Source organism: Hyla sarda, chromosome 6, assembly GCF_029499605.1.
Source record: "Hyla sarda isolate aHylSar1 chromosome 6, aHylSar1.hap1, whole genome shotgun sequence".
NCBI lineage: Eukaryota > Metazoa > Chordata > Amphibia > Anura > Hylidae > Hyla > Hyla sarda.
This window is the reverse complement of record NC_079194.1, coordinates 184,830,000-184,857,690: the sequence shown is the minus strand read 5'-3', so window position 1 is coordinate 184,857,690 and position 27,691 is coordinate 184,830,000. Positions and strand designations below refer to the sequence as shown.

Here is a 27,691-nt window from a genome sequence, read left to right as displayed (position 1 = left end):
GTAGCCTTCCCAGCTGTCTTCAGACTCCAGCAGCCAGGGAATTACTACTCCCATCATGGAAACAAGTCTGTTCCATGATGGGAGTAGTAGTAGTCCTGGGAGTCTGTAGGCAAAGGTGTTAAAACATCCGTACATGATGGATGTTATAACGGGTCTTAACGGAAGAATATGAATATGCCAGTTATTTTGACAGACGTTATTCAGCCGTTAGCACCCGTTATTTCATCTGTTATTATACATCCGTTTTTACACACAAATTGGATGTTTAATAATGGATGAATGCTCATAGTGTGAAAGGAGCCTTATATACTAAGAAAAATAGATATCCATAGTGATCTACAGTCTGGCAAAAAAGTACTTAGTCAGCCACCAATTGTGCACCTTCTCCCACTTAAAAAGATGAGAGAGGCCTGTAAAGTGAGGCAAGGTATACCTCAACTATGAGAAACATAATGAGAAAAAAAAATCCATAAAATCACTGTCTGATTTTTAAAGAATATATTTGCTAATTATGGTGGAAATGAGTATTTGGTCACCTACAAGCAAGATTTCTGGCCCTCACAGACCTGTAACTTCTTTTTTAAGAGTCTCCTCTCTCCTCCACTGGTTACCTGTATTAATGGAACCTGTTTTAACTTGTTATCAGTACAAAAGACACCTGTCCACAACCTCAAACAGTCACACTGCAAACTCCATTATGGCCAAGACCAAAGAGCTGTCGAAGGACACAAGAAACAAAATTGTAGGCCTGCACCAGGCTGGGAAGACTGAATCTGCAATAGGCAAGCAGCTAAGTGTGAAAAAAAATCAACTGTGGGAGCAATTATTAGACAATGGAAGACATACAACACCACTGGTAATCTCCGTCGATCTGGGGTTACACGTAAGATCTCATCTCGTGATGTCAAAATGATCACAAGAACGGTGAGCAAAAATCCCAGAACCACACAGGGGGACCTAGTGAATGACCTGCAGAGAGCTGGGACCAAAGTAACAAAGGCTACCATCAGTAACACACTACGCTGCCAGGGACTCAAATCATGCAGTGCCAGACGTGTCCCCCTGCTTAACCTTTTAAGGACCCATGACGTACGCGTACGTCATGAGTCCGCCCCGATCTATAACACGGGGCCCCGGCCTCTAACAACGGCTGGGACCCGTGGCTAATGGTGCAGCACGCTATTAACCCTTTAGAAGCGGCGTTCAAAGTTGAACACCGCGTCTAAAGTGAAAGTAAAACCATGCCGGTCAGCTCAGGGAGCTGTTCGGGATCGCTGTGGCGAAATCGCGGCATCCTGAAACAGCTTACAAGACAGCCGGAGGATCCCTATGTGCCTCCTCGCTGTCCGATCGCCGAATGACTGCTCAGTGCCTGAGATCCAGACATGAGCATTCAAGCGGCATAATCATCGATCAGTGGTTTCTTATTAGAAAGCACTGATCAATGTAAAAGATCAGTGTGTGCAGTGTTATAGCCCCCTATGGGAGCTATAACATTGCAAAAAAAAAAAAGTGAAAAAAAAGTGAATAAAGACCATTTAACACCTCCCCTAATAAAAGTTTGAATCACCCCCCTTTTCCCATAAAAAAAACAAAACTGTGTAAATAAAAATAATTCGGAAATATCCAAATTATAAAAATATATTGTTAATTAAACCACACGGTCAATGGCGTATGCACAAAAAAATTCCAAAGTCCAAAATAGCGTACTTTTGTTCACTGTTTATTTCATGAAAAAATTTATAAAAAGCAATCAAAAAGTCCGATCAATACAAAAATGGTACCCTTAAAAACTTCAGATCACGGCACAAAAAATGAGCCCTCAGACCGCCCCGTTGACAGAAAAAAAAAATGTTATAGGAGTCAGAAGATGACAATTTTAAACGTATACATTTTCCTGCATGTAATTATGATTTTTTCCAGAAGTACGACAAAATCAAACCTACATAAGTAGGGTATCATTTTAATCGTATGGACTTACAGAATAAAGAGAAGGTGTAATTTTTACCGAAAAATGTACTGTGTAGAAACGGAAGCCCCCAAAATTTACAAAATGGCGTTTTTTTTTTCAATTTTGTCTCACAATGATTTTTTTCCCGTTTCGCCATAGATTTTTTGGTAAAATGACTGACGTCATTACAAAGTAGAATTGGTGGCGCAAAAAAATAAGCCATCATATGGATTTTTAGGTGCAAAATTTAAATAGTTATGATTTTTTAAAGGTAAGGAGGAAAAAACGAAAGTGCAAAAACGGAAAAACCCCGGGTCCTTAAGAGGTTAAGCAAGTACATGTCCGGGCCCATCTGAAGTTTGCTAGAGAGCTTTTGGATGATCCAGGAGAGTATGGGGAGAATGTCATATGGTCAGATGAAACCAAAGTAGAACTTTTTTGTAAAAACTCAACTCGTTGTGTTTGGAGGAGAAAGAATGCTGAGTTGCATCCAAAGAACACCATACCTACTGTGAAGTATGGAGTTGGAAACATCATGCTTTGGGGCTGTTTTTATGCTAAGGTACCAGGACAACTGATCCATGTAAAGGAAAGAATGAATGGGGCCATGTATCGTGAGATTTTGAGTGAAAACCTCCTTCCATCAGCAAGGGCATTGAAGAGGAAATGTGGCTGGGTCTTTCAGCATGACAATGATCCCAAACACACCTCCCGGGCAATGAAGGAGTGGCTTCTTAAGAAGCATTTCAAGGTCCTGGAGTGGCCTAGCCAGTCTCCAGATCTCAACCCCATAGAAAACTTTTGGAGGGAGTTGAAAGTCTACCCAGCGACAGCCCCAAAACATCACTGCTCTAGAGGAGATCTGCATGGAGGAATGGGCCAAAATACCAGCAAAAGTCTGTGAAAACCTTGTGAAGACTTACAGAAAACATCTGACCTCTGTCATTACCAACACAGGGTATATAACAAAGTATTGAGATGAACTTTTGTTATTGACCAAATACTTATTTTCCACCATAATTTGCAAATAAATTCTTTAAAAATTAGACAATGTGATTTTATGGATTTTTTTTTCTCATTCTGCCTCTCATAGTTGAGGTATACCTATGATGAAAATTACAGGCCTCGCTTATCTTTTTAAGTGGGAGAACTTGCACAATTGGTGGCTGACTAAATACTTAATTGCCCCACTGTATAAGCATTGCACATATTGCTCTTTTCTCTGCAGATAGCTGCTGCCATTACAGATTCATGCAGGAGCACAACTAATGAGCATGTTACGCAAGTATTAGACAACTAGCCTCATCCTACCATAAACAATACCTGTATTTCTTAGTGCATGCATGGCTATAGTGGGTAATGAAAATTAATTGCAGGTCTATTATCAGGTATTTTATACTTATAAAGGGAACAATTCCAATAATAACAATCTAACAGGAAACTGCTAGGTGTACATGTCCATCATGTAATTGTTTCCACATTTACTCGAAGCATGTATGCTTTCATAGACATGTGTATGTTTATGTTTGGAAGTATGAGTCATGAATATTTGTGCTTAATTCTCAAATAGATAAGACAATTCAGAAGCACATTGTTTGAGACTCCAACTACCTTACCTGTTTATGGGGGTGGGGTGTGAGAATGTTCCAGGCACAGTTATTGTATCATTGAGGAACAATTACCCCAGAATAAATCACAAAGGGACAGGTTTGTGAGGAGCATGTTATCTGGCATGCACACACTTGATATGTGACATTGCTATACTATACTATCAGTGCTAGGGCAGCCGCTCTCAGACAAGAGCCTAAGTGTTTGATTTACACTCATTATGAATGAACATTACCTTATATTTATAATATATGGGAACCTCTTGTCACATCCATGCCCCCTTTTGTGACTGTTCTCAGAGCTGGAGTATGAAATGTCAATAAAGGGTGTAGAAATGCTACATGTTATGTTATAACCAGAAGACATTCTGCTTAAAGTTGTATTTAAACACAAACCTACACACACACACACACACACACACACACAGACACACACAAACAAACATGCACACACATGCTCTTTTCTGCATGCTTATATCAAGTATACCCCAAATAACACTAGCCAGAAAACTTATACAGGGAGTACCCTAGGGGGTTACTACCAACATTATCTCAGAGGCATTTATTCTCTTCACTGTGCCAGCCCAAAAAGTGTCGGAGGACTGGTTGGAGCACTCCAGCCCCAGTGACCACTGTAAATTGTACTGTTACTACTGAGGACTCCTACCCTCATTCATCTACATGGGAATTGTATTTTGTCTCTATTCAACTAGGAGGTAGTACTAAGTGTAATATGTTCATGTACCTAAGGATCATATGTGTGGTGACCCACGGTGTATGGTGGGACCACGGGGTGTAGCGGTGTAGGAGCAGTGGCAAGATGGAATTAACCCCCAGGGGCAAGGTGTTGTTAACCCCTAGTTTTTGTGACGCCAGAGTGTTTTTTGGGTACCGGAACCACAAGAACGGTATCTTCGCTATTCCAATGGCTAGGTAGTGAAAGGAGAGTCCACAACCAGTTATGGTTTAACGGAGGCTTTACTGAGTTAAGACAGATGGAATTATCTTCACAGCTAGGCCAGACTCCCAAAGAGGTTGCCAGGAACACAGAAGGACTTCACAGCTTGCTGGGAACAATTAGACTGGTAATAGACTTGAGATAATTATTTTGAGGCTTGACTTTAGAATGGACTTGACTATAGGTGGTAGTGACAGCAGACATTTGACTTACTGGAATGACAGTAGATTTGAGGCCTTCCAGATGCTGGTCAATAGCACTGAGATCTATCTGTTTGTTGTTTCTCAGAAGGGAGCATAAGAGATAAGAGAGAGAATTGTAATGGCCACACCCTTATATAGAGGGGGGCTGAGCCAACGCCCATTGGTTAAGCTGCCGGTCATAAGTTAAGCTGGTGCTCTCTGGGTAACATCATGTGATAACATAACATGTAACATGCGACATTTCACAGGTCCTTTAGACAACATCTCACAGCATCTCACAGGTCCTTTATACTAACTATACATTAGGACACCGACTACAATCCCATTATAATAAATGACATTACAGGAACAGCAGGGGAGGCACACACACACACCGAGGGACTCAACCTGACAGGGCCTAAGGGTAGTACAGAACCTTGTAGACAACATCTCCTTTAGACAACATCTCACAGCATCTCACAGGTCCTTTATACTAACTATACATTAGGACACCGACTACAATCCCATTATAATAAATGACATTACAGGAACAGCAGGGGAGGCACACACACACACACCGAGGGACTCAACCTGACAGGGCCTAAGGGTAGTACAGAACCATGTTCTGTACTGGGACATCACAAACCCCCCTACTTAACACAAGTCACCCTCAACACAGGTTCTGTCAGAGTTGAGGGTCGAAGTGGCCCTGGGGCCGGATGCAGTCCTGAGGCATTTTTGCACACAAACGTCCATTCCAGGCTGGTAAATTCCCTTTGGTAAAAACTGATAACATAAGAGTCTCTGTATTATTGTCCATACATGCTCTGATTTGTGGTTGAACAAGATTAGTACTGACTAGGACTAATATATATAACTTTATTTTTAGGACCTTTGACTATGCATTTGATGACTTGACTATGCAAAACAGTGGAATAAACACAACATGACATTTTGACTATGCATGTAACATAATACTCATGACTAGACTTACGACTATATATTAGACATTTTATATATGACTAGACTTAATACTTTATACTAGACATTTGCAGATTGGGTTGCCTGAGGCTCTCTGCCCAATGCCTTGGCTACTGGGGTCCTTTGGCATTTAAAACACTTCTCCCCAGAACACTATATTAAATTTATTCTGGACACTTTATTACACTAACACTATATTAAATTTATGCTAGACATTTGATACAGATAATATTTTGACATTTCTGTTACCTTATATTGACTATGTGCATTAGTTTAGTATCAGGAGTACTTTCTGGCCAGGAAAGTATCCTCTGCACGAACATCTTAATATATAACATTAGAGACATTTGACATATGTTATCAAGTAGACTGTGAAATTGTGGGTGCTACAGTACTACTATATGTGAATTGTGGTGTACATTACTTATGTGTACTTTTTATGTGTACATTATGTGTACATTATGTGTACTTTTTACGTGTACATTAGTGTACCACACATACTGTTTATTGTATACTGTATATGTACAAGATGCTGGTGGAGGGGTAATATGTGCTCTTCCTAAATAGATCAGGACATACCCCTGTAAGGATTCAACCAGTCATCAGAAAATAGTGTATACAGTGACTTTTGGTGTACAATAACTTATATAAATTTTATTAGACCTTGGTAAACATAATACAAGACCATGACATTTCAGTGTACCTCCGTAACCATTTTTATAGAACAGTATATATTACTTTGGGTATTTACATAATAGGTCATGTTCTGCTCAGTAGTCCATGTACATAAGCAATCCTTTGTTAAGTCAACTCAGGGTCCGGTCCCGAGAAGACTGGTATGCAGCTAACATTAAATCTCCTACCCCAAGGAGTCTCTACACCGAAGCAGGCACAAACTTACTAAGCTTGGTTGCAAAAGGAACAACAACTTTTCATGAAGTCCGTCAGGTGCACTTCTTAAACGTGTGCTACTGCACAACAGTCAGTTAGTCTTGCGACCAAGTCAGGTTATTTTTACTGTACACAAAGTTACATATATAACCTTCTTTCTTTCCCAGTCTCGCCTACCAGGTGGGGTCCTAGGCTGTGAGATGAACCTAGGGCTGCGAGACTGGGCCTCTTGCATGGGGTCAACATGGGTGTCCCAAGATACGTGGGACAATCTGGAATTGGTGATGGTGGGGCTGACAGTAGCCACCACCTGTACTGCAGCGGCTTGCGCCACAGAGGGATTACTAGTTAGGGCCTGTTCTTCTGGCAAAACCTCCACCACTGCAGGAATAGGCCCAGGCACTTTTGTGGGTACCCGTTGGTTAAGCCAAACCTCCTTAACAGCTGGAGTAGGCCTGAGTACATTAGATGGTGCTCGATGGTCAGGCCAAACCTTCTCGCTCACGGGAGTAGGCATGGGCACATCTGTACTGGAACGTTGTCGTAGATACTTAGGATTCATCGCTGGTGGATCAGGATACTCCTCCTGAATGACTGCTCCTTTGGCACTTGGAGGAAGTAGACCGAAGGGATCTGTGATCCAAATTTTCAGAGGGGAAATAGGCAAATGGGATCTGAGTAGGATTCTTGAGTCTGGTGACAGCAGCTACCCATTCCCCTTGAAAGCTTTTCACTGGAGTGTATTCAACAATCTCCCAGCTCTTTAGAGAATGTTTTTCTGGGGGGAGATAGTCCCTCTGTACAGCTCTCCTGTTGACTAGAAAGACGCCTCCATGATGACAGTCCATGAGGGTGCCGAATTCTCGTACACGGTCAAACTTTACTACTGTGGTGCGTCGGTGCTCCAGGGGTGGCTCACTCTCTTGTGGATGCTCCAGTCTGTGGATATACAGGGTTTCTAACTGCTTAGTGTCCTGCTGCTGTTGTTGCCTTTCCTCAAAGGGCAACGGCTTAGGCCCAAATCTTTGTAGCCTTTGGGCCCTCAGTTCCCCCATGATGGCGGCCTCCTCTGCATCTCCCTTAGCTCTTTTGGACTGGGCCGGAGGAACTGGGAGTAAGGGCTTCCTGGGCTAGGGAAGTAGGTGCTCCCGCATATATCAGATGAGGCTCTGCTTGTCGCCGAACAGCAACTTAGGGAGCGGTGGTGACTAGTGTTGCTCGCGAATATTCGCAATTCGAATATTATTCGCGAATATCGCATATTCGCGAATTCGCGAATTTCGCGAATATAGCGCTATATATTCGTAATTACGAATATTCGTTTTTTTTTTTTTTTTTCCTTCACAGTACACATCACAGTGATCACCCCTCTCTGCTTCCAGCTTGTGTGGTGTAAAGAAGGCTGTAATACTACTGTGTGAGACTGGCGTGCGAAAATTCGCATATACGAAAATTCGCATATGCTAATTTTCGCATATGCGAATTTACACACATGCTAATTTTCGCATGCGCGTATTTTCGCATACGCGAAAATAAAACGAGAATATAACGAATATGCGAATATTCGCGAATATATGACGAATATTCGTCCATATATTCGCGAATATTCGCGAATTCGAATATGGCCTATGCCGCTCAACACTAGTGGTGACTGCAAACATGCTGAGGGCTGTGGTGACTGAGGACGTACTGTGGGCTGTGGGGCCTGGGGTGCTGGCTAAGCGCTGGAAGTGGAGGAGGGAGTAGAAAAGTCGACTTCAGCCGGGGTACTCAATTCAGACTCCTTTGTCGGGATCTCAGCCCAGGAACCCCAGCTGCGGTGGTGAGGCGACAATCTCATGGGCGACGGCCCTCTGGAATCTTCCGGCATCTCCTCCACTGGAGTTGCAGCCCACTTGGCATCATCCTCGGGTAGCGGCACCTTCATGCAGACGTCGTTGGCCCCAAGGGACAATTGATGCAGGCACTCCAATAACTCGTGGAACATCTTCGCAGCCGCGGTGGCAATAATACGATCCTCCTGCTCCATCTTGGGACTCCTGGTGCACGTGGATCACTGTGACTCCGCCATGTTACTGCTCTCTGCCAGCACTTCCTGTAGACTGAAGAGGTCAGGCTCCGTTTTGATTTTTATATTGGTCTCCACCAAGATGGCTGCCAGCTGGAAGGACGTCATCAGCGGTGCCTGGGACCGGAACCGACTCAGTGGTTCATCCTCTTCATCCGCCCCCCTGGCAACAAGGGGCAGACCTTTCAAGTTCCATTTTGGGCTGGACACCACAACATGATCTCCACGCCCGGGGGTGGGACACTGGCTCTGGCGGGAACCTTTGGCGTGCTTTTCGACCAGCAAGTAAACCCTTGGAGGTACTGTAGACATTTTGGTGCGCAATATGGCCTCCGGCCTAACTTTGCACATTGTAAATCTAACTTTTGCAGACTTTACCACCGACAATACTGTAATTTTCACCTCCCTCTCTATTTTTTCAGCGCCAGGGCAGAAACATATTTTAATGACACAGTCCAATACACTTTGCTGGTGCACACTTTTTCGCAACGGCATGTGATTTTCTATTAGACACAGTTCAGACTTGGGGAGGGAGGACTTGCGGCAACTTGCATATGGCACACACCCGCATACTGTTAATGGGTGGCCTGACTTGACCTGACTTGGTGGTTAAGTGGTTGAGGCACACACCTGTATCCTGTTTGTGACGCCAAGATTGTGGTGACCCACGGTGTATGGCGGGACCACAGGGTGTAGCGGTGTAGGTGGAGGGGCAAGATGGTATTAACCCCCAGGGGCAAGGTGTTGTTAACCCCAAGTGTTAGTGATTCCAGAGTGGTTTTTGGGTACTGGAACCACACGAACGGTATCTCCGCTATTTCAATGGCTAGGTAGTGAAAGGAGAGTCCACAACCAATTATGGTTTAACAGAGGCTTTACTGAGTTCAGATAGATGGTATTATCTTCACAGCTAGGCCAGATTCCCAGAGGGGTGGCCAGGAACACAAAAGGACCTCTCAGCTTGCTGGGACCAATTAGACTGGTAATAGACTTTAGATAATTATCTTGAGGCTTGACTTTAGACTAGACTTGACTATAGGTGGTAGTGACAGCAGACATAGACTTTTGACTTACTGGGATGACTGTAGATTTGAGCCCTTCCAGGTGCTGGTCACTAGCACTGAGATCTCTGGTGTTTGCTGTTCCTTAGCAGGGAGCATAAGAGATAAGAGAGAGATTTGAGCCAATGCCCATAGGTCAGGCTGCCAGTCATAGGTTAAGCTGGTGCTCTCTGGGTAACATCATGTGATAACACAACATGTAACATGTGACATTTCACAAGTCCTTTAGACAACATTTCACAGCAGCTCACAGGTCCTTTATACTAACTATACATTAGGACACTGACTACAATCCCATTATAATAAATGACATTAAAGGAACAGCAGGGGAGACACTGCAGGAGAGCCCCAGGTAACTGAGGGACTCAACCTGACAGGGCCTAAGGGTAGTACAGAACCATGTTCTGTACTGGGACATTACATATGGAACAGCTTGTGTGAGAGCTGGGCCACGGGGAGTAACCTGGGGGAGGAGGGGGAGGAGCAGCCTGCGTGGGAGGAGAGACACTATGTGGAGCAGTCTGTGTAACAGAGGGCTCATATGGAGCAATCTTTGTGAAAGGTGCTAGAAAGAGCAATCAGAGAAGGGGCCAGAGAATCCGTGAAATTGTAGGGGTCATAAAAAGAAATCTTTGTGAGGGGGAGACAGGGAAATAGGGAGATATTCATAGTATTTGTTTAGTCAGTACACAGTGTTTCATTGTGTTGAGACTTACTGAAGGGCATACCAATGCCAAGGTTTTTTAAAATGGCACTGGACCTAACGCTAATCCTACCTGTGCGTGATAAGCAAAACAGGGGCTAGTGGGCAATTATGGCAGCATTTTACATAGTACCACAGTAGTGCACCCATATTCCTGTATTGTAGTATTCTAATTGTTACACATTCACACCGTCTATCTGGTGTAGGATTCCATTGTGGCACTTGTAGTCCGCTGCATCCTCCATTGTATGCATTTTTATGCTGACGATTGCCCCTAGCAACGGACTACAAGGGCAGGATCTGCTCCCCCAGTATAAATGCACAACCGCATTTGGGGTTGAGCACCTCCAGCCATTTGAGACCACGTTTTTGTTGTTTGTTTAAATTTCATACTTGGAGGTGTGTAAACTCCATAGTTAATGCGCCTTGAATATCTTCCAGGCAGCATTAGGGTAGCACCTGTGAGGCCATGCACCTATATTAGCCAACTCAGGTGGGGCTTGCAGCTTGCCTCCCTCCTCCCATTGCATGTGTGCTCAGTCACGCTGGAGGGTACCTGGGAGGAGGCTGTGAGTCCACCGAATGCTGCCGTAATTGCCCACTGGCCCCTGTTCTGCTTATCACGCACAGGTAGGATTAGCGTTAGGTCCCGTGCCATTTTGAGAAACCTTGGCATTGGTGCGCGGGCTCTGGTATGTCCTTCATATAAGGATATGCTGGCAAATGTCTCAATTTTAACATCAGTGTTGAGGGATAGCCAATGACATTTTATACATCTACCACAGTAGTGCACCCATATTCCTGTATGGTAGTATTCTAATTGTTACACATCCACACCGTCTATCTGGTGTAGGATTCTATTGTGGCACTTGTAGTCCGCTGCAGGCATCCTCCATTGTATGCATTTTTATGCTGGGGATCGCCCCTAGCAATGGACTACAAGGGCAGGATCTGCTCCCCCAGTATAAATGCACAACCGCATTTGGGGTTGAGCACCTCCAGCCATTTAAGACCACGTTTTTTGTTGTTTACTGAAGGGCACTATTACTGTGTGGACGCATAAAGATAGTATTTTTAAAAAGTGTAGCGCTATAAGGGGTCACTATTACTGAGTGGAGGCAGTAAGGACTCTTCAGAACTGTAAAGGGGCATTATTACTGTTGGGCACAAAGATAGATGCTTTACCATCTAGAACACAGTTCATTATAAAGTAATGTCCAGAGGCAGTTGATACAGTTATAAATATGATTTTGTTTTACATTGTGAAAACTTGAAAAGACCAACATTTTAGAAGACTGTCCCCATCTAAACTAGAAACACACACACATATATTTTATTTATTTTTGCTGAGAGGGCATATTTCTTGGGGCTTCATCTTTAAAGACCCGAGCAATGACCCTAGAACACACAATTAACATTTAATAACTATTACCCAGTTGTCATACTGAAGTCTTTGCTCAGCCCTGGGGTGAATATATAGAACATAAAATATGTTAATATAGTAATATAGTTTAATTTGCTGACAATCTTCCTAAACCCTGTATGAAACCTACATTTCTATAACTTTGATGCAGTACCTCAACACGGTACCTATTTGTATAGTCTCACACATACAAACATGGAATACCTCTTTAAGGTTTATTTATGTAAACTAAAGAGCCCCTTTAACATGATTATTAATAACTTGACAGAAAAAAACATGCCAGAATATTTACTGTTGAGCTGTTTAAATTAAGTGGAAATGATCTTTGACAAATGCTTTAAGATGTGATAAGCTGCATACACAGTACATCTGGATGCACATGCTGTTATTTCACCAAACATATTATAAATAGCTTCTAAAAAGTACATACATATCCTTTAACACAGACACACAGCACATACTCTGTCCCCATATAACCCTCCTGTAACATTCCCCTCCTTTCTCCCAAGGTTTTTCCATCCCATTAAAGCGTGCATTCGGCCTATATGCCTGCTGTCAAGTATATTTGTCTAAGCATATTTGTTATTGATTATACCTAATTCTCAGTGGGGTCATTTTCCACTCTATGACAGAAAAGCAGTATAATACATACAAGCACTCAGACACACTTATTTTTTGACCCTTCTAGTGCCAGAGGAGTCTGATATCAAGATTACGTCACAAGAAACAATTTCAGTCGGGAATGATGTTATTACTAGTAGTACATTAACGTCCTTAAGGACACAGCCTATTTTCACTATTGCTTTTTTTTTCTTTCATTTTAGTTTTTTCCTCCTCACCTTTTATAAGCCATAACACTTTTGTTTTTCCATCCACAAACCAATTGTTACGTGATGTGCTCTAGCTGCACACGCTTGCCGTGAATGCATAGTCCCCTTACCTGCTGCTGCCGACGGGGCTGGTACTCGTATCGCTGGACGCGCCCGCATGAGAGCCCCAGTCCGTCACTCTCCGGGTGTTTCTCCTGCCTCTGCCGTGTCCCCATCCCCTAGGAAGCACGCATGCCGGAGCTTTAAGATTTAAAGGGCCAGTAAGCTCATTAGTGTAATTCACCTGTGGCTCATTTATAAATTCTCCACCCTCCTCACTCCCCTACTGGATCTTTGTTGCCTTGTGCCTGAGAGAAAGCATTACTGAGAGTTGCCTTACCGTGTATCTGATCCCTTGCTTTGTGACTTTGACCTTGGTCCTCTGCCGCCTGCCTACTGACCTCCTGCTACGTCTTGATTACGCTACTGTGCCGCCTTCCCTGACCTTCTGCTATCCAGACTACGAGCTGCCTTATGCCTCCTGTGCCTCACATCTACTCACCGGCACCCTAGATTCCGTTCCCTGGTACGGTCCGAGTCATCTGCCACACAGGTCCAGCGGATCCACATCCACCGGTGTTCCTGTCTTCTGAAACGTGAGTGTTACAGTAAGATCCAGCCATGGATCCTGCTGAGGTACCCCTACCTGAAGTAGCGGATCTTCCCTCCGTTGTGGTACGTCAGTCACAGCAGTTGCCCCGACAGATGCAGCAATTTTCTCAACTTGCAGCCATGATGCAACAGCTTTTGCCCTTGCAACAACAGCAGATACCACAATCTGGCCCACTCCCACCTCCAGCTCCTGCAGTGTCTTCTGGCTCCCAGCTACACCTGCCTTTACCTCCCAAGTATGATGGGGATTTTAAGTCATGCAGAGGCTTTGTTACACAGTGCTCCATGCATTTGGAGCTCATGTCTGAACTGTTTCCGACAGAACATACGAAGGTGGCCTTTGTCATTAGTCTACTGTCTGGAAAAGCCCTGGCTTGGGCTACACCCTTTTGGGACCGTGTTGATCCAGTATCCTCCAATTTGTCGACCTTCTTGGCAGAATTTAGCAGTATCTTTGAGGAACCTGCACGTGCCTCTTCAGCTGAGACAGCGTTAATGAACCTCTATCAAGGGAATTCTACCGTTGGTGACTATGCGGTTCAATTCCGCATTCTAGCCTCTGAACTTGCCTGGAATGATGAGGCATTGTGTGCCACATTCAAAAAGGGACTGTAAAGCAGGATTAAATATGCCCTTGCAGCATGTGATCCTCCATCTTCTTTGACAGAACTTATCCACACACATTGATGTGCGTTTTGCTGAGAGACAACAGGAACTGCGCTTAGAGAGGGAACCTGCCCACCTGACACCCATGTTTCAACATCCACCTCTTCAGTTTCCTGCGCCTCTTGCCGAAGAGGCTATACAAGGAGATAGTTCTCGTCTTACGCAACAGGTGAGATCACGACAACGCAATGAGAATTTGTGCTTGTATTGTGCTAACCCAGAGCACTTTCTCAAGGACTGTATAGTTCGCTCGCACCTAGGGTACGTGGTAGAGGCGTCCCTGGGTGTGAAAACTACCTCTCCATGCTTAACTATTACTCTACAAGTCTTCGCTTCAGCCAAGTTTTCCTTCAGCACTACAGCATTTTTGGATTCTGGATCAGCAGGTGACTTTATTGATTATTTAGTCCACAAGTATCATCTTCCCCTTACTCAGCTTGTCAAGCCCTTAATGGACAAAATCTGGACTGTAAGGTTCACTTCCATACTGAATCTCTCGCCATGCAAGTGGGAGTATTGCATAAAGAAAAGATTGAATTCTATGTTCTGCAACACTGTACTTCTGAGATTCTTCTTGGCCTTCCTCGGCTGCAACGCCATTCTCCACAACTGGATTGGAGAACTGGAGAAATAATTCGCTGGGGACAAACCTGTCAAAATTTTTGCCTCCAACCAGTTCTGCGTAAAGTTGTTTCTCGTCTTCCTCCTTTACCTGGCCTGCCACCACCTTACCAAGATTTCTCTGACATTTTCTGCAAGAAACAGGCTGAGTCTCTGCTTCCACATCGTCCCTACGACTGCCCTATTGATCTTCTGCATGGTACCACTCCTACTTGTGGAAGGATATACCCTCTCTCAGTTCCTGAGACCAAAGCCATGGCTGAGTATATCCAGGAGAATCTCCAACAGGGAATAATCTGTAAGTCCTCTTCTCCTGCTGGGGCAGGTTTCTTCTTTGTAGGGAAGAAGGATGGCTCACTCTGTCCATGTATTGACTACAGGGGACTTAACAAAATCATGGTCAAGAACCGTTACCCTCTACGTCTTATATCAGAACTTTTTGACCATCTACGTGGTGCCAAGGTTTTCTCCAAGTTGGAATTACGCTGTGCGTATAACCTCATTCGTATCCGCAAGGGAGATGAATGGAAAACAGCCTTCAATAGTCGTGATGGACATTTTCAGTATCTTGTAATGCATTTGGTCTCTGCAATGCTCTAGCCGTTTTTCAAGAGTTTGTCAGTGATATCTTCCGTGATCTTCTCTACACCTGTGTTGTCTTATACCTAGATGAAATCCTGATCTTCTCTTCCAACCTAAAGGAGCATCGTTCTCATGTTCGTCTAGTTGTTCAGTGACTACGGAAGAATCATCTCTAGGAAAAACCAGAGAAATGCCTGTTCGAGAAATCTAGTCTTCCGTTTCTTGGCTACATTGTCTCTCACCAGGGCCTGCAGATGGATCCAGATAAGTTGTCAGCAGTATTGGATTGGCCTCGTCTTTCGGGCCTACGTGCTATTCAACGCTTTCTGGGATTCGCTAACTATTATCGTCAGTTCATCCCACATTTTTCATCCTAGGTTGCTCCTATTGTGGCTCTCACTAAGAAGGCATCTAATCCTAAATCTTGGCCTCAAGAGGCTGAAGAGGTCTTCTCCCATTTAAAGTCTGCGTTTGCCTTTGCTCTCGTGCTTACAAGACCTGATCCAGAGAGGCCCTTTGCGTTGGAGGTTGATGCCTCATCTATTGGAGAGGGTGCAGTTCTCACTCAGAAAAACGCCAAGGGCAAGAGTGTAACTTGTGGGTTCTTCTCCAAGACATTCTCGACTGCTGAGAGGAATTACTCCATTGGAGACCGCAAATTCCTCGCTATCAAGCTAGCTTTGGAGGAATGGCGACATTTATTGGAAGGTTCCTCTCATCCGGTCAGCATCTACTCCGACCATAAGAATCTTCTATACCTTCAGTCTGCTCAGCGTTTGAACCCCTGCCAGGCAAGATGGTCACTGTTCTTTTCTAGGTTCAACTTCCTCATTTACTTCCGTCCAGCAGACAAGAACATCAGAGCAGATGCTCTCTCCAGGTCCTCTGACGTAATTGGTTTGGACTCCACTCCAAGGCATATTATTCCTCCTTATCGTTTGATTCCTGCCTCGATTCAGCAAGTTCCTCTGGGAAAATCCTCTGTGGCCGCCAGATTGAGACGCAAGGTCATGAAATGGGGTCATTCTTCCTTGACATCAGGACATCCTGGAATACGCAAGACTCTACTTCTTATTTCCCGGCACTACTGGTGGCCCCATCTTGAACATGATGTTTCTGATTTTGTTCGGTCCTGTGAAATATGTGCCTGTGACAAAACTCCTCGACAGAGACCTGCAGGACTCTTACAGCCTTTACCCATTCCAGAGACCCCCTGGTCCCATATCGCCATAGATTTCATCACCGATTTGCCACCATCTCATAATAACACTGTCATCTGGGTCATTGTAGATCGGTTTTCCAAGATGGCTCATTTCCTTCCTCTACCAGGTCTTCTGCCCCGCAGCTGGCAAAGTACTTCTTGTTACATGTCTTTCGTTTACATGGTCTTCCTCAGCATATCGTTTCGGATCGAGGTGTGCAGTTTGTCTCTAAGTTCTGGCGAGCCCTTGTTACCGTCTGGACATCAATCTGGACTTCTCCTCGGCCTACCACCCTCAGTCCAACAGTCAGATGGAGAGGGTTAATGAAATCTTTGAGACTTATCTTCGGCATTTTGTTTCAGCTCGCCAAGATGATTTGGTCACCTTCTTCCCTGGGCTGAATTCTCATATAAACATAAGGATTCTGAGTCCACAAGGTCATCCCCCTTTTTTGTTGTATACAGACTCCATTCTCCTCCGGTGTGCCTGCTGTTGATGAGCTGGTCCGTGACTTCTCCACCATCTGGCAACAGACCCAACAGTCATTATCCCAGGCTTCTTCATGCATGAAGGCGCAAGCGGATAAAAGTAGAAGACCTCCTCCATCCTTCTCTCCTGGTGACATGTTGTGGCTTTCATCCAAGTACATCCGCTTCAAAATCCCTTGTTACAAGCTCGGTCCCTGCTACCTTGGTCCCTTCCAGATTCTACAAAAATTAAATCCCGTCTCCTACAAACTCCGTCTACCTGCTATGTTATGTATTCCCAATTCCTTCCACGTCTCTCTCCTCAAGCCTCTTGTCATAAACCGGTTCTCTCAGAAGAATCTTGTCTCCGGCTCTTCTGACATCTACAAAGTTAAGCAGATTCTTGCGACAAAAACTGTGAGAGGTAAACAATTTTTTGTGTGAGGGTTACGGACCTGAGGAGAGATCTTGGGAGCCTGAGGAGAATATTCTGGACCGTGACCTTCTCAGGAGTTTCATCTCTCACAAAAGGAGGGGGAGACCAAAGGGGGGGGGGTACTGTTACGTTATGTTCTCCGGCCGCACATGCTGGCCGTGAGCGCATGGTCCCCTTACCTGCTGCCGATGGTGCTGGGACTCGCATCACGGGATGCACCCACATGAGAGCCCCATTCCGTCACTCTCTGGGTGTTTGTCCTGGCTCCGCCTCTGCCTCTCTGCTCTGGCGCGTGTGTTCCGGTCCCCTAGGACGCACGTGCTGGAGCTGTAAGGAAAGGGCCAGTACGCTCATTAGTGTAATTCACCTGTGGCTCATTTATAAATTCCTCCACCCTCCTCACTCCCCTGCTGGATCTTTGTTGCCTTGTGCCTGAGAGAAAGCATTACTGAGAATTGCCTTACCGTGTATCTGATCCCTTACTGCACCTTTGCCCTGTATGCGGGTTTTGCCACCCGACCTAAGGAGAGGCAAAAATGAGCCGACCAGAGTCAGCGTTTGACTCCGGTTGGCTCATTGAAATGCATTACATACGGGCCGGATGTGGCTGGGATACGAGAGCGCCCGGTTTTAGCTCCCCCAAGCCGTATACAGTCCCGTATTGCATAAAACGTAGTGTGAACCCAGCCTTATAAATTCAGTTGATTGGACTGGATTTGGAAAGACACAGTCCTGTCTATGTAAGGTCTCAAAGTTGACAGTCCATATCAGAACAAAAATGGAAAATACTGCTTGTAGAAATCAAAGACAGTATTGTGTGGATCTACAGATCTGGAAAAGAGTGTAAAAACATTTCTGCTGCATTGAAAGTTCCTAAGACCACAGTGGCCTCCATAATGGAAGGCGTTTGGAACAACCAGGACACTTCCAAGAGCTGGCTGCCCCATCAAATTAAGTCATAGAGGAGAAAGGTCTTGGTAAGAAAGTTGACCAAGAATCCATTGTTCACTCTGGCATCTCTGGAGAGATTTGAAAATGTCTATCCACCGTCGTTCCTAATCTAACCATGGATGGGCACTCTAGCGTACAGTTTTTCATATAAAGAAAGTTGTGATGCTTTGTTTTGTATGCATTTAATTCTTTAGACGCCATGATCAAAGCTGATCACAGCATCTAAAGTGAAAGTGGAAGATGCCAGCAGCTCAGTGGAGCTCACGGAACCCCCGCGGGGGTTCAGCGAGCCAAAGTAGTGGAGGAGGGTCTCACTACCTGCCTCCGGTCACCTGACTGACGAATCAATGATGTAGCCTGGCTTACCCAGGCTATATCAGTGGATTGCTGATCTAACTGTGTAATGCTAATCCAAAGGCATAGAATTATACAGTAAATGCAATCTAATGATTCCATATAAAAGTCCCCTAAAAAATTATAAAGTTTCTAAAATCATACAGTAAATGTTTTTCGTGCGGACATTCTGCACATCTTTCTCCTGTGTGAACCCGGCCTTAGTGGTGGGGCAGACATGCATACAGATGAAAGCCATGCTTGTCCAGGGATGCAAGGCAGGTGCTACTAATATGGTGGGCTCAACTTTGCTGCTGGGCCTGATCTCAGTCAAACCCTCTACGATGGAGATCGTTACGCCCCTCAGCTCATTTCTTACTGCACCTGATCCCTCAGTGAGTTGATAGTTGGTTTCATCGCTCAAAATGGAAATTGTAGTGCATCACAAGTAAATGATCAGTGGGTGAGTGCAGTGAGTGGAGGAGGAAAATGTGTGGCTTACAATTTGAGAAAGAGGCATTTTTCTCTGATATATCTATATCTATCTATCTAACCAAAGAATATTTGGCGCCAAATTTGCAAGCTAATTACCTCATAATTTCATAGTTTCATATCTTCATTTATTGCATTACATCTGTATAGCTTTTCATGTTCTATCTATATACTCATGTTTTATCTATATACTCATGTTTCATCTATGTCTTTGTGCTAGCAGTGTGCTGCTGTATTCTCCTGTTGCTATCTATCTATCTATCTATCTATATTTTCTTATATTTACTTGTTTTTTTTTATTTATGCAGAGGTTTTTGAAAGTGTGTGACCTATTTAATTTTATAGTTTGAATAATTTTATTAGTGGTTTTAATAAAGAATCCAGCGCTATTAAAGATAATTGCATGTAACAATGGTAAAATATACTGTAAACAAAACAAAAACATTAACAGATTCCTGCAATCTCTACAATAGAACTACATATTTCACCACTCCCCAGGGAACACCACTTGGAAAAATTGCATGGTAAGTGGGAGACCAACCTATTTCATTTTAAATATGACTTTGGATGAGGGGAGAAGATATTTTCTGTTTCCTGGGAGACTCCTGTGCTCATTGTCATCCTGTACTGACTTATGTGCTTTATAGGCTGCATTCACACTTTGTTTTTACATTACGGGTACCGGATCCGGCTGGGGTAGGGGCAAACTGGGCTCTCCCGTACCCCAGCCGGACCAGCGCTGAAATCCATTTACTTTAATGAGCCGACTGGAGTCAAACAGTGACTCCAGTCGGCTCATTTTTGAACCGTATGCGGTTTCCTGGCGGGACCTAAAACCGTAGTATACTAGGGTTTTAGGTACAGTCACAAAACTGGAGAGGGGTAAAAAATGAGCCGACCGGAGTCACCGTTTGACTCCGGTCGGCTCATTAAAGTAAACGGATTTCAGCGCTGGTCCGGGGTACGGGAGAGCCCGGTTTGCCCCTCCACCAGCCGGATGCGGCACCCGTAATGTAAAAACAAAGTGTGAATGCAGCCTATTACTGTCCAAGAGGAGTGGGGGAAGGAAGGTGACCACCGCTCTGAGCACACAGCTGGCTTATAAAAGTTTTTTGTCACTGGTCAAGCCCTTCAGTCATTGACCTAAATTACATATCTTTACTTTCCCAGTACAATGAGACAAAACTTCATGGACCTGTACAGGTAGAGAATTTGTTCATACCTCACTGGAGTTTCTCTTAAATAAATATACTGCTTTGCAGAGTGATAGTCACAGAAGGGTTAAGAGACAGAAATTGCAGTAGACAATAGGGGAACACTGGCAGCTTGTGATGGATCCCGAAACCATTCAGCCTCTGTCTGCTAAACTCTGTATTTTTAACAACATTTTAAATGGTGAGCGGCAGATTAATAAGGTGCTGGTAACGGGCTCAGCCGCCTGTATTTATTCTATCTTAAATGGCACTTTGTCAGGCTGCGTGGCTGGGCCTTGCAGAGCTGGATTGGGGATAGCATATACTAGGATTTGGTGTTATCTCTCCAGAACAGGCTTCATCCTGTGTGTTATCAGTCCTATGCAGCCCTGGCTGGCTCTTAAAGTGACGGTAACCTTCTCACCACGCATTATTCCCTTCTCCGTCTTATTCCCTTTATCAGAAGAGACGCAGCAAGCTTGAAATTTCCATTTTTATCTCTTTTATTTACTTCTCTGTAATGTCCTTTGGAGCATATTTTATTTTCATCAAGACTTTGCTATTGATGACCCTGTTCTACACCCCCTCCTCCCCTTTCCCAAAACATTACCAGCCCACCTGACCTGCCTCTGGGATGAGGAAGGTTTATAAAAGGAGAATATGGTTTATTTTAAACTGCAGCATTTTTTGCTTGTTACATAGACTTAAATATCCACATTTTAAATGCCCTTTGGGGCACATCTGGTTTAACAATGGAGGAAGGTCCCATCAAACCCTTTAAAGTCTAAAGCTGTATTAGTTATAGCTGATAAGAGGGGGCTCACTATAGCCAGACCCCATTTTTTCAGATGGGCACCTGTCTTGGAGCTCAGTTCATCTGATTGCCGTAGACATACTCTATTATAAGTCTACAGAGCCAGACTCCTGTAATAAAACAGACTGAGCTGGGAGTAAAGTCTGCTGCTGCATGCTTCACCTGGATATATATCGAAACTTTTGAAATGTCTGTGCAACAAGTCAAAAGTTTATTTAAATGAAAGCAAAGCTTCAAAAGCTCTTGTCTACATCCTAGTAAAGTGGAGTCACAGACAATAAATATGAAAATTGAGCCAGAGAAGCCCAGCCCCCTGCACACAATTAACTGAATTCAGCAGAGGATCTTTTGGGGGACATATCTCAGGACCTACTAGACATTTTTAAGTAAGTGACCCCTTGTTGGACTCCTGTTAACCCACACTATAACTCAGTGTATTAGTTGTAGTGTGGGTGAACAGGCTGACAGTTTTCCTTTCACTGATTAAGGCTTAAGATGATGCCTGCTGGGTAACGCCCCTTCCCAGTCTGTGAATCTGATTGAGACTGAGCAGAAAATACAGAGCAATATCAAGGTAGAGAACTAAAAAATAATAAAAATAAAGGCACGGGGTGGTTTATCATCATGGGTCAGTGAACTGGGAGGATTATAAAATTTTACAACATCATGACAGGTACTCTTTAAGGTCAAAATCAACCGGATGAAGCAATCCGGCGCAAACCAGTTTGTCATTCCTTTGGTGCGCTTTGGCTGCTTTCTCTTCCTTCCTGCAGCGGGTCTATCGTTACTGTGTGACTACTGAAGCTTGAATAAAGTACAATTATTTATGCCAAACAACGACTGGTGAGTGCTATATAGTTCAGTCTTCTTGCATTTATCAAAACCTGTGCAAAGGAAAAGTTGCCTAGTTGCCCATAGCAACCAATCATATTTCTTCTTTCTGTGGTGAGCCACAGGGTGTGAAGGTGAGATTTATGGGGCAGATGTTGTAGCCCAGGGGAAGATGGTATTAACCCCTAAATGTTCGTGACGCCAGGGCGTGATTTTCCCGATAACCACCCGAACGGTAGTAGCGCTAGTCCTAGTAAGGCAGGGTAAATAAGAGTCCAAGGCCAGGTCAGGGTTAACAGTAGCTTTACTGAGGTAGACAGATGGTAACAGTCTTTACAGCTAAGCCAGGATCCCAGAGAGGTGTCCACTAACACAGAGATGACATTGCAGCTTGCTGGGCCTTGCAGTGACTTTGACAGACTTTAGGACAGCCACGCTGACTATAATAGACTTGACTTGACTGAAGATAGTGAGAGCATACAGAGATGACTTGACTTATGGACATGTGGCTGTAGGTTAGGCTTGAGGCCTCCAGGTGTGCTGGACACTGGCTCTGAGACGTCTGGACTGAACTTGACCTCAGCAGAGAATGAATCACAAGAGCACAAGAGAGAGGCTCCCCCTCTTATAAAGGGGGGCTGAGCAAGGAGCCCATAGGTCAAGCTGCAGATCGCCTGGTTAGCTGGTGCTCTCTGGGTAACAAAACATGTGACTTTAACATGTGACCACATTATCATGTGACTAACTCAAAGGTCCTCAAAGGTCCTTTATAAATAATACATATAACACTGTGGGGGAGACACAGAGTGAATCAACCTGACAGGGCCTAAGTACTGTACAGGACTATATCCCGTACTGGGACATCACATTTCATTTTGCACAGGCCTTGTTAAAAATGAAAGAAGCGAGCTGATTGGTTGCTATGGGCAACTGGGCAACTTTTTCTCTGGACAGGTTTTGATATATCGCCACACTCTGGGGTAGGCATAGGCAACTTTTGGCACTGCAGATGTTTTGGACTACATCTCTAATGAAGCTCTTACAGCCAAAATGCTGCAAAAGCATCATGGGAGATGTAGTCCATAACATCTGCAGTGTCTAAGGCTGTCTATGACTGCTCTAGGGCACAGCTGACCATTCACAGCCCCATTAATGAGTGGATCAAACAAGAAAAATCATGTACTATTATACTATAGATCTAAAACACATTGTAAAGGATTTCACTTGCCTGGTCCACTTATTTAGTGGGACTTTATGTCAATGAACGGTCAAACGTTACCATAATCTGCCCAAAACTTTCTGTTGTGGATTTTGGTACAGAAATTCTGAGTATTTTCAACAGAGAAAATTTGGCAGCATATATTCCTTCTATTGAACATGCAACCCTCCCACCCCCACACACACACCCTTTCCATATGTGCCATTGGTAAATAGCCTGTTAACTCTGAAGTCTGCATGGTACAACATATTGATAGGGTCATTAAATTATATGATGTTCTATGAAAAAGACAAACAGTGCCTAAAATATGCTTTAATCTATAGTGTAAGAATGCAGAAGTGTACTTTCAGATACAATAGACCATCTTCCCTTTAAAGTGTGCCCTGGCATGGGGCAGAAACCTAGAGACACATGGCAGGTGTGAGGAGGTCTGGTGGCAGAGGGAGGGGAGGTGGCAGGCGCAGGAGGAAGCCAACGACTGAAATGAGCTCTCTCTAATCGCATTACACCTCAGCAGCGTCTGTCGACTGCCATCTGTTCACTATACCAAGAGCGTCAGAGGTGTGCGCAGAGAGGGCGGGGGAGGGCACGGGATATGTATAGATCCAGAGGAAGCAGAGGAATAGAGGAGGGGAGCAGGAATGCTACGATAGCTAGAGAGAAAGTAATCAAGGGAAAGAGACAGTTAAAAAAAAATAAAAAAAAAAGATGAATGAATACATAAATAAATTCATCAATCAAATAAATAAGTAAATAAATAAAATTTAAATTATCCTTAGTGCAACCTTTAGGAGCACAGTCACATCCTTTCTTTTTTTGGACAATGCCAGGCAGCTAAGTGACTTTATTGGGACATCCAAGTTTACATTGTTCACCTGTCTACCCAATCCCCTTCCCCAAATGGATAGCTCTAGTGAAACTAAAGTCTGGCTATAATGCTGAGATAATTCTCCCAGTACAACCATGTGACAATCTAAAAACATATACTGTATAATACAGTTGATGACGCTGCTGATTTGATGTCTCAAGAATGAAGCTTTTACCCAGGAGTTCAGCATTTACCACACTTACCACAGACTTTGTGCAGGCACTGATGTTTATATAGTGCCTCATGTTTCCTAAGGCAAGCTGACACAATAACATCACACTGCCCTGTTTCAGGATAAAGTCTTTGCATACTAACAAGCGGACTGATAAGTCAATGGAGCACTACTAAGCCACTAAGTGGCACTGTATAGGGCACTATAAATCATATCGACATTGGCTGGAGGTTTTATTTTGGTAGTGCGCTGCCCAAAAGACATAAAGTAATATTCTTTTTTTTCCACAAGTTTATGGGGCATGGTTTATGGGGCATGGTTTATGGGATAATGGCAACTATGGTGGAAGAAATGTATTGATTAGAGGTACTGTTAATACTTGTCACTGCAAGAGTGTCAGAGGTTGTTAACATTAGGGCATAGCATCTCTGGGGTTTGCAGAAGAATGTGTGTAGGTCCAGAAGGACACACCGCAAGCCATAGTAAACTAAAAACATAATTATTTTTTTAAATTTATACAAATTTTTGCAAATGTAATTCGGATAAAAAGATTAGTGCCCCAAATCTTCTGCCAAGCTCTTCGCTCACCAGCTGAACCGCACATCTTCCTGCTTGGCTGCGCATATCCAGACTGGGCGCACGCCGCACAGCACTCAGTGACAGGCCCGAGGCCACTTTAAATAATCAGAGGCTGCCGGAAGGTAGTGTGGCCACTGGCAGCCGGCTAGTGACTGAACTTAAGGAAGCACTATTTCTGGCACTATTCTAGGCGGCCTGTGTCTGACATGTTAAAGGGGTCATTGTGGCTAGGGATCGACCGATTATCGGTTTGGCCGATATTATCTGGCGATAATCACGATTTTGGGCATTATCGGTATCGGCAATTACCTTGCCGATAAGCCGATAATGCCCCGCCCCCCCTGCACCGCGACCGCCCCCCCCCGACCCGCCGCACAGCACCGTGTCGCACCCCCCTGCGGCACCGCCCCGGCCTCATTGCCTCCCCCATCCCCGGTTTTATAATTAGCTGTTCCCGGGCACCATGCTACTTCTGGCTCCTGCTGCTTCCTCGGTTACGCTGTGCGCAATGACGAGTGACGTGATGTGCACGACGTGACGTCACCGTCAGTGCGCACAGTGACAGCTCAGGAGGACGCCACCGGAGCCAGATGTAGAGTGGACCCCGGGAACAGGTAATTATAAAACCGGGGATGGGGGAGGCAATGGGGCAGGTGCGGTGGGTTTGGGGGCAGTTGCGATGAGGCGAGTCGGGGGGGGGGGGGCGGTCACGGTGCGGTGGGTCGGGGGGGGCGGTCACGGTGTGGTGGGTCGGGGGGGGGCGGCCACGGTGCGCTGGGTCGGGGGGGGCGGTCGCGGTGCGGTGGGTGGGGGGGGGGTCGCGGTGCGGCGGGTCGGGGGGGGGGGGCGGTCGTGGTGCTGCGCGGCGGTGGGGGGAGTGGTGGCGGTAGTAGGACTCAGGACCCCCGGACAGGGAGGGAGAGAAGCGGGTGGCGGCGGCGGTCTATGGCACCGCAAAAGCCACTGCAGTTCATTGATTTAAAGTGCCCACTTTAAATCAATGATCTGCAGCGGTGTCGTGGGGGGATAAATAGCGGAATATCGGTATAAGTTATCGGCTATCAGCCCTAACCTCCACCGATTATCTGTATCGGCCCTAAAAAAACGATATCGGTCGATCCCTAATTGTGGCTAACACTTCATTGATGCAAAGTGTACCCAGTCTGGAGAAGAAGAGCTAAGTGGTAGGATGCATGGATCAGCTGGGATGGTAATTATGCAGCCTGCCACCTCTGGTTTGATGAGCTACTGCTAAGTAGGTCCTGACCCTGGACCAGAGGAGCAGTGGTAAGAACAGAACAGGGGGCAGTACAGAGACACATTGCCTGCAGCTATACTGTATATGGCTGGAGGCAGTATTTCTATGAGGGGCACAGAGGAACCTACAATTATATATGGGGGCTGAGTGGGGCTTATAACTATATATGGGGGCACAGAGGGGGCCTAAAACTATATATGAGGGCCTAAAACTATATATGTGAGCACAAAGTGGGTACTATTACTGTGTGGAGCAATAAACATGGGGTTTGTATAGGGGTGAGTATTGTACTGAAGAAAGAAGCCTAAAATTTTGTCTGGCAGTTTCTGTGGATATGAGTCATGGCCAGAAAAAGTCTTTATTATGGTCTTGGCTGGATGGAGGAAAAAAAGGCAAAGTGAATGAGTGAATGACTCAGATCAGAAAAGATGTCACCTGTGATTGACTCCGAAGACGCCCCCTGAGATTAACTCTGAAGACACCCCTTGTACTTGACTCACATTCCCTTATCATACTGGGATCTGTAGTTTCACATGGTAAAACATCTTTAGTGCTTTCCAGCTTACTTGGCAATCGGTATATTAGATTATCATAGTTGAAATCATTTTCCACAGTGCACTACACCGTGGGCATCCGTCGTAGGGAACCTGTTAACATTTTGAACTCCACCCCTGGTGAGACCTGCTCACCTTAAAGGAAAACTGTCAGCTTTCTCCCCCACCCCGCACTAACCAGCGGTACTGGCTGGTAGTGCGGGGATGCTGATCAGTTTGATGCTTACCGTGACTGGATCCGCCGTGCCGTTCAGCCCTAATCTTTTATTTTCGGGATATGCTAATAAGGTGCTAACTGGCACCGGCCGGGCTAACTCTGACGTCAGTGCCGCTGGCTGCAGCGCCGCCCACCTCATCATTATTCCTCCCTTCTCTCTTCATTACAGAACGGGGAGAAGAGGGAGAGGCGGAGGGAGGGGAGGAATACTGATGAGCTGGTCGGCGCTGCGGCAGGCGGCACTGACGTCAGAGTGCCAGTTATCCCGGCCAATGCCAGTTAGCACGTCATTAGCATATCATGAAAATAGAAGATTAGGGCCGAACTGCGTGGCGGATCTGGGCACGGTAAACATCAAACTGATCAGCGTCCCCCGCACTACCAGCCAGTACCGCTGGTTAGTGCGGAGGGAGAAAGCTGACAGTTTTCCTTTAAGCAAGGCCCCCTCCCATGCTGCTGCCACCTGAGCGCCATTTGAGCTTAGAATGTAGAGTGGCCTCACCTAATAAAGTAATCCCCCGACCTACGATGGCCCCGACATATGATAATTTCAACATACGATGGCCTCTCATAGGCCATTGCATGTTGAAGGTAGCATCAACATACAATGCTTTTTTATGTCGCATAAACGGCTATCCGGCAGTGCAGACTGCTTCAGCTGCTGCCGGATAGCCGTTTAAGGTGCCCCGTGTGGTCCGGTGAGTGTCACTCATCTGTCCCCGATGTTCCGGACTGTGCTCTTCGGGCTCCGCTGCATTGCCATCACTCTCCTTCATCGTCATCACGTCGCTGCGCACGCTGTCCCGTCATCCAATAGGAGCGGCATGTGTAGCGACGTGATGACGGCGATGGAGAGCGATGATCCTGGCCAGCGGTGACGGTCCGGGGCAGTGGGGAAACCCCATGGACGTGATGACAGCGACGATCCAG

At 45.1% G+C, this 27,691-nt stretch overlaps 1 protein-coding gene across 6 annotated transcripts in view; it reads right to left on the bottom strand.

The window, feature by feature from the left end:
• Nucleotides 1-27,691, bottom strand: part of CBFA2T3 (CBFA2/RUNX1 partner transcriptional co-repressor 3) — a 392,405-nt gene that overhangs the window by 148,890 nt on the left and 215,824 nt on the right. The window contains exon 2 of one of the 6 annotated variants that reach the window (XM_056526038.1): nucleotides 17,460-17,607. The exons of the other annotated variants lie outside the window; for them this stretch is intronic. Within the exon in view, the coding sequence (XP_056382013.1) occupies nucleotides 17,460-17,505 (46 nt within the window). The 5' untranslated portion in view covers nucleotides 17,506-17,607. The remainder of the gene's footprint in view (nucleotides 1-17,459; nucleotides 17,608-27,691) is intronic. 6 annotated transcript variants of the gene reach the window in all.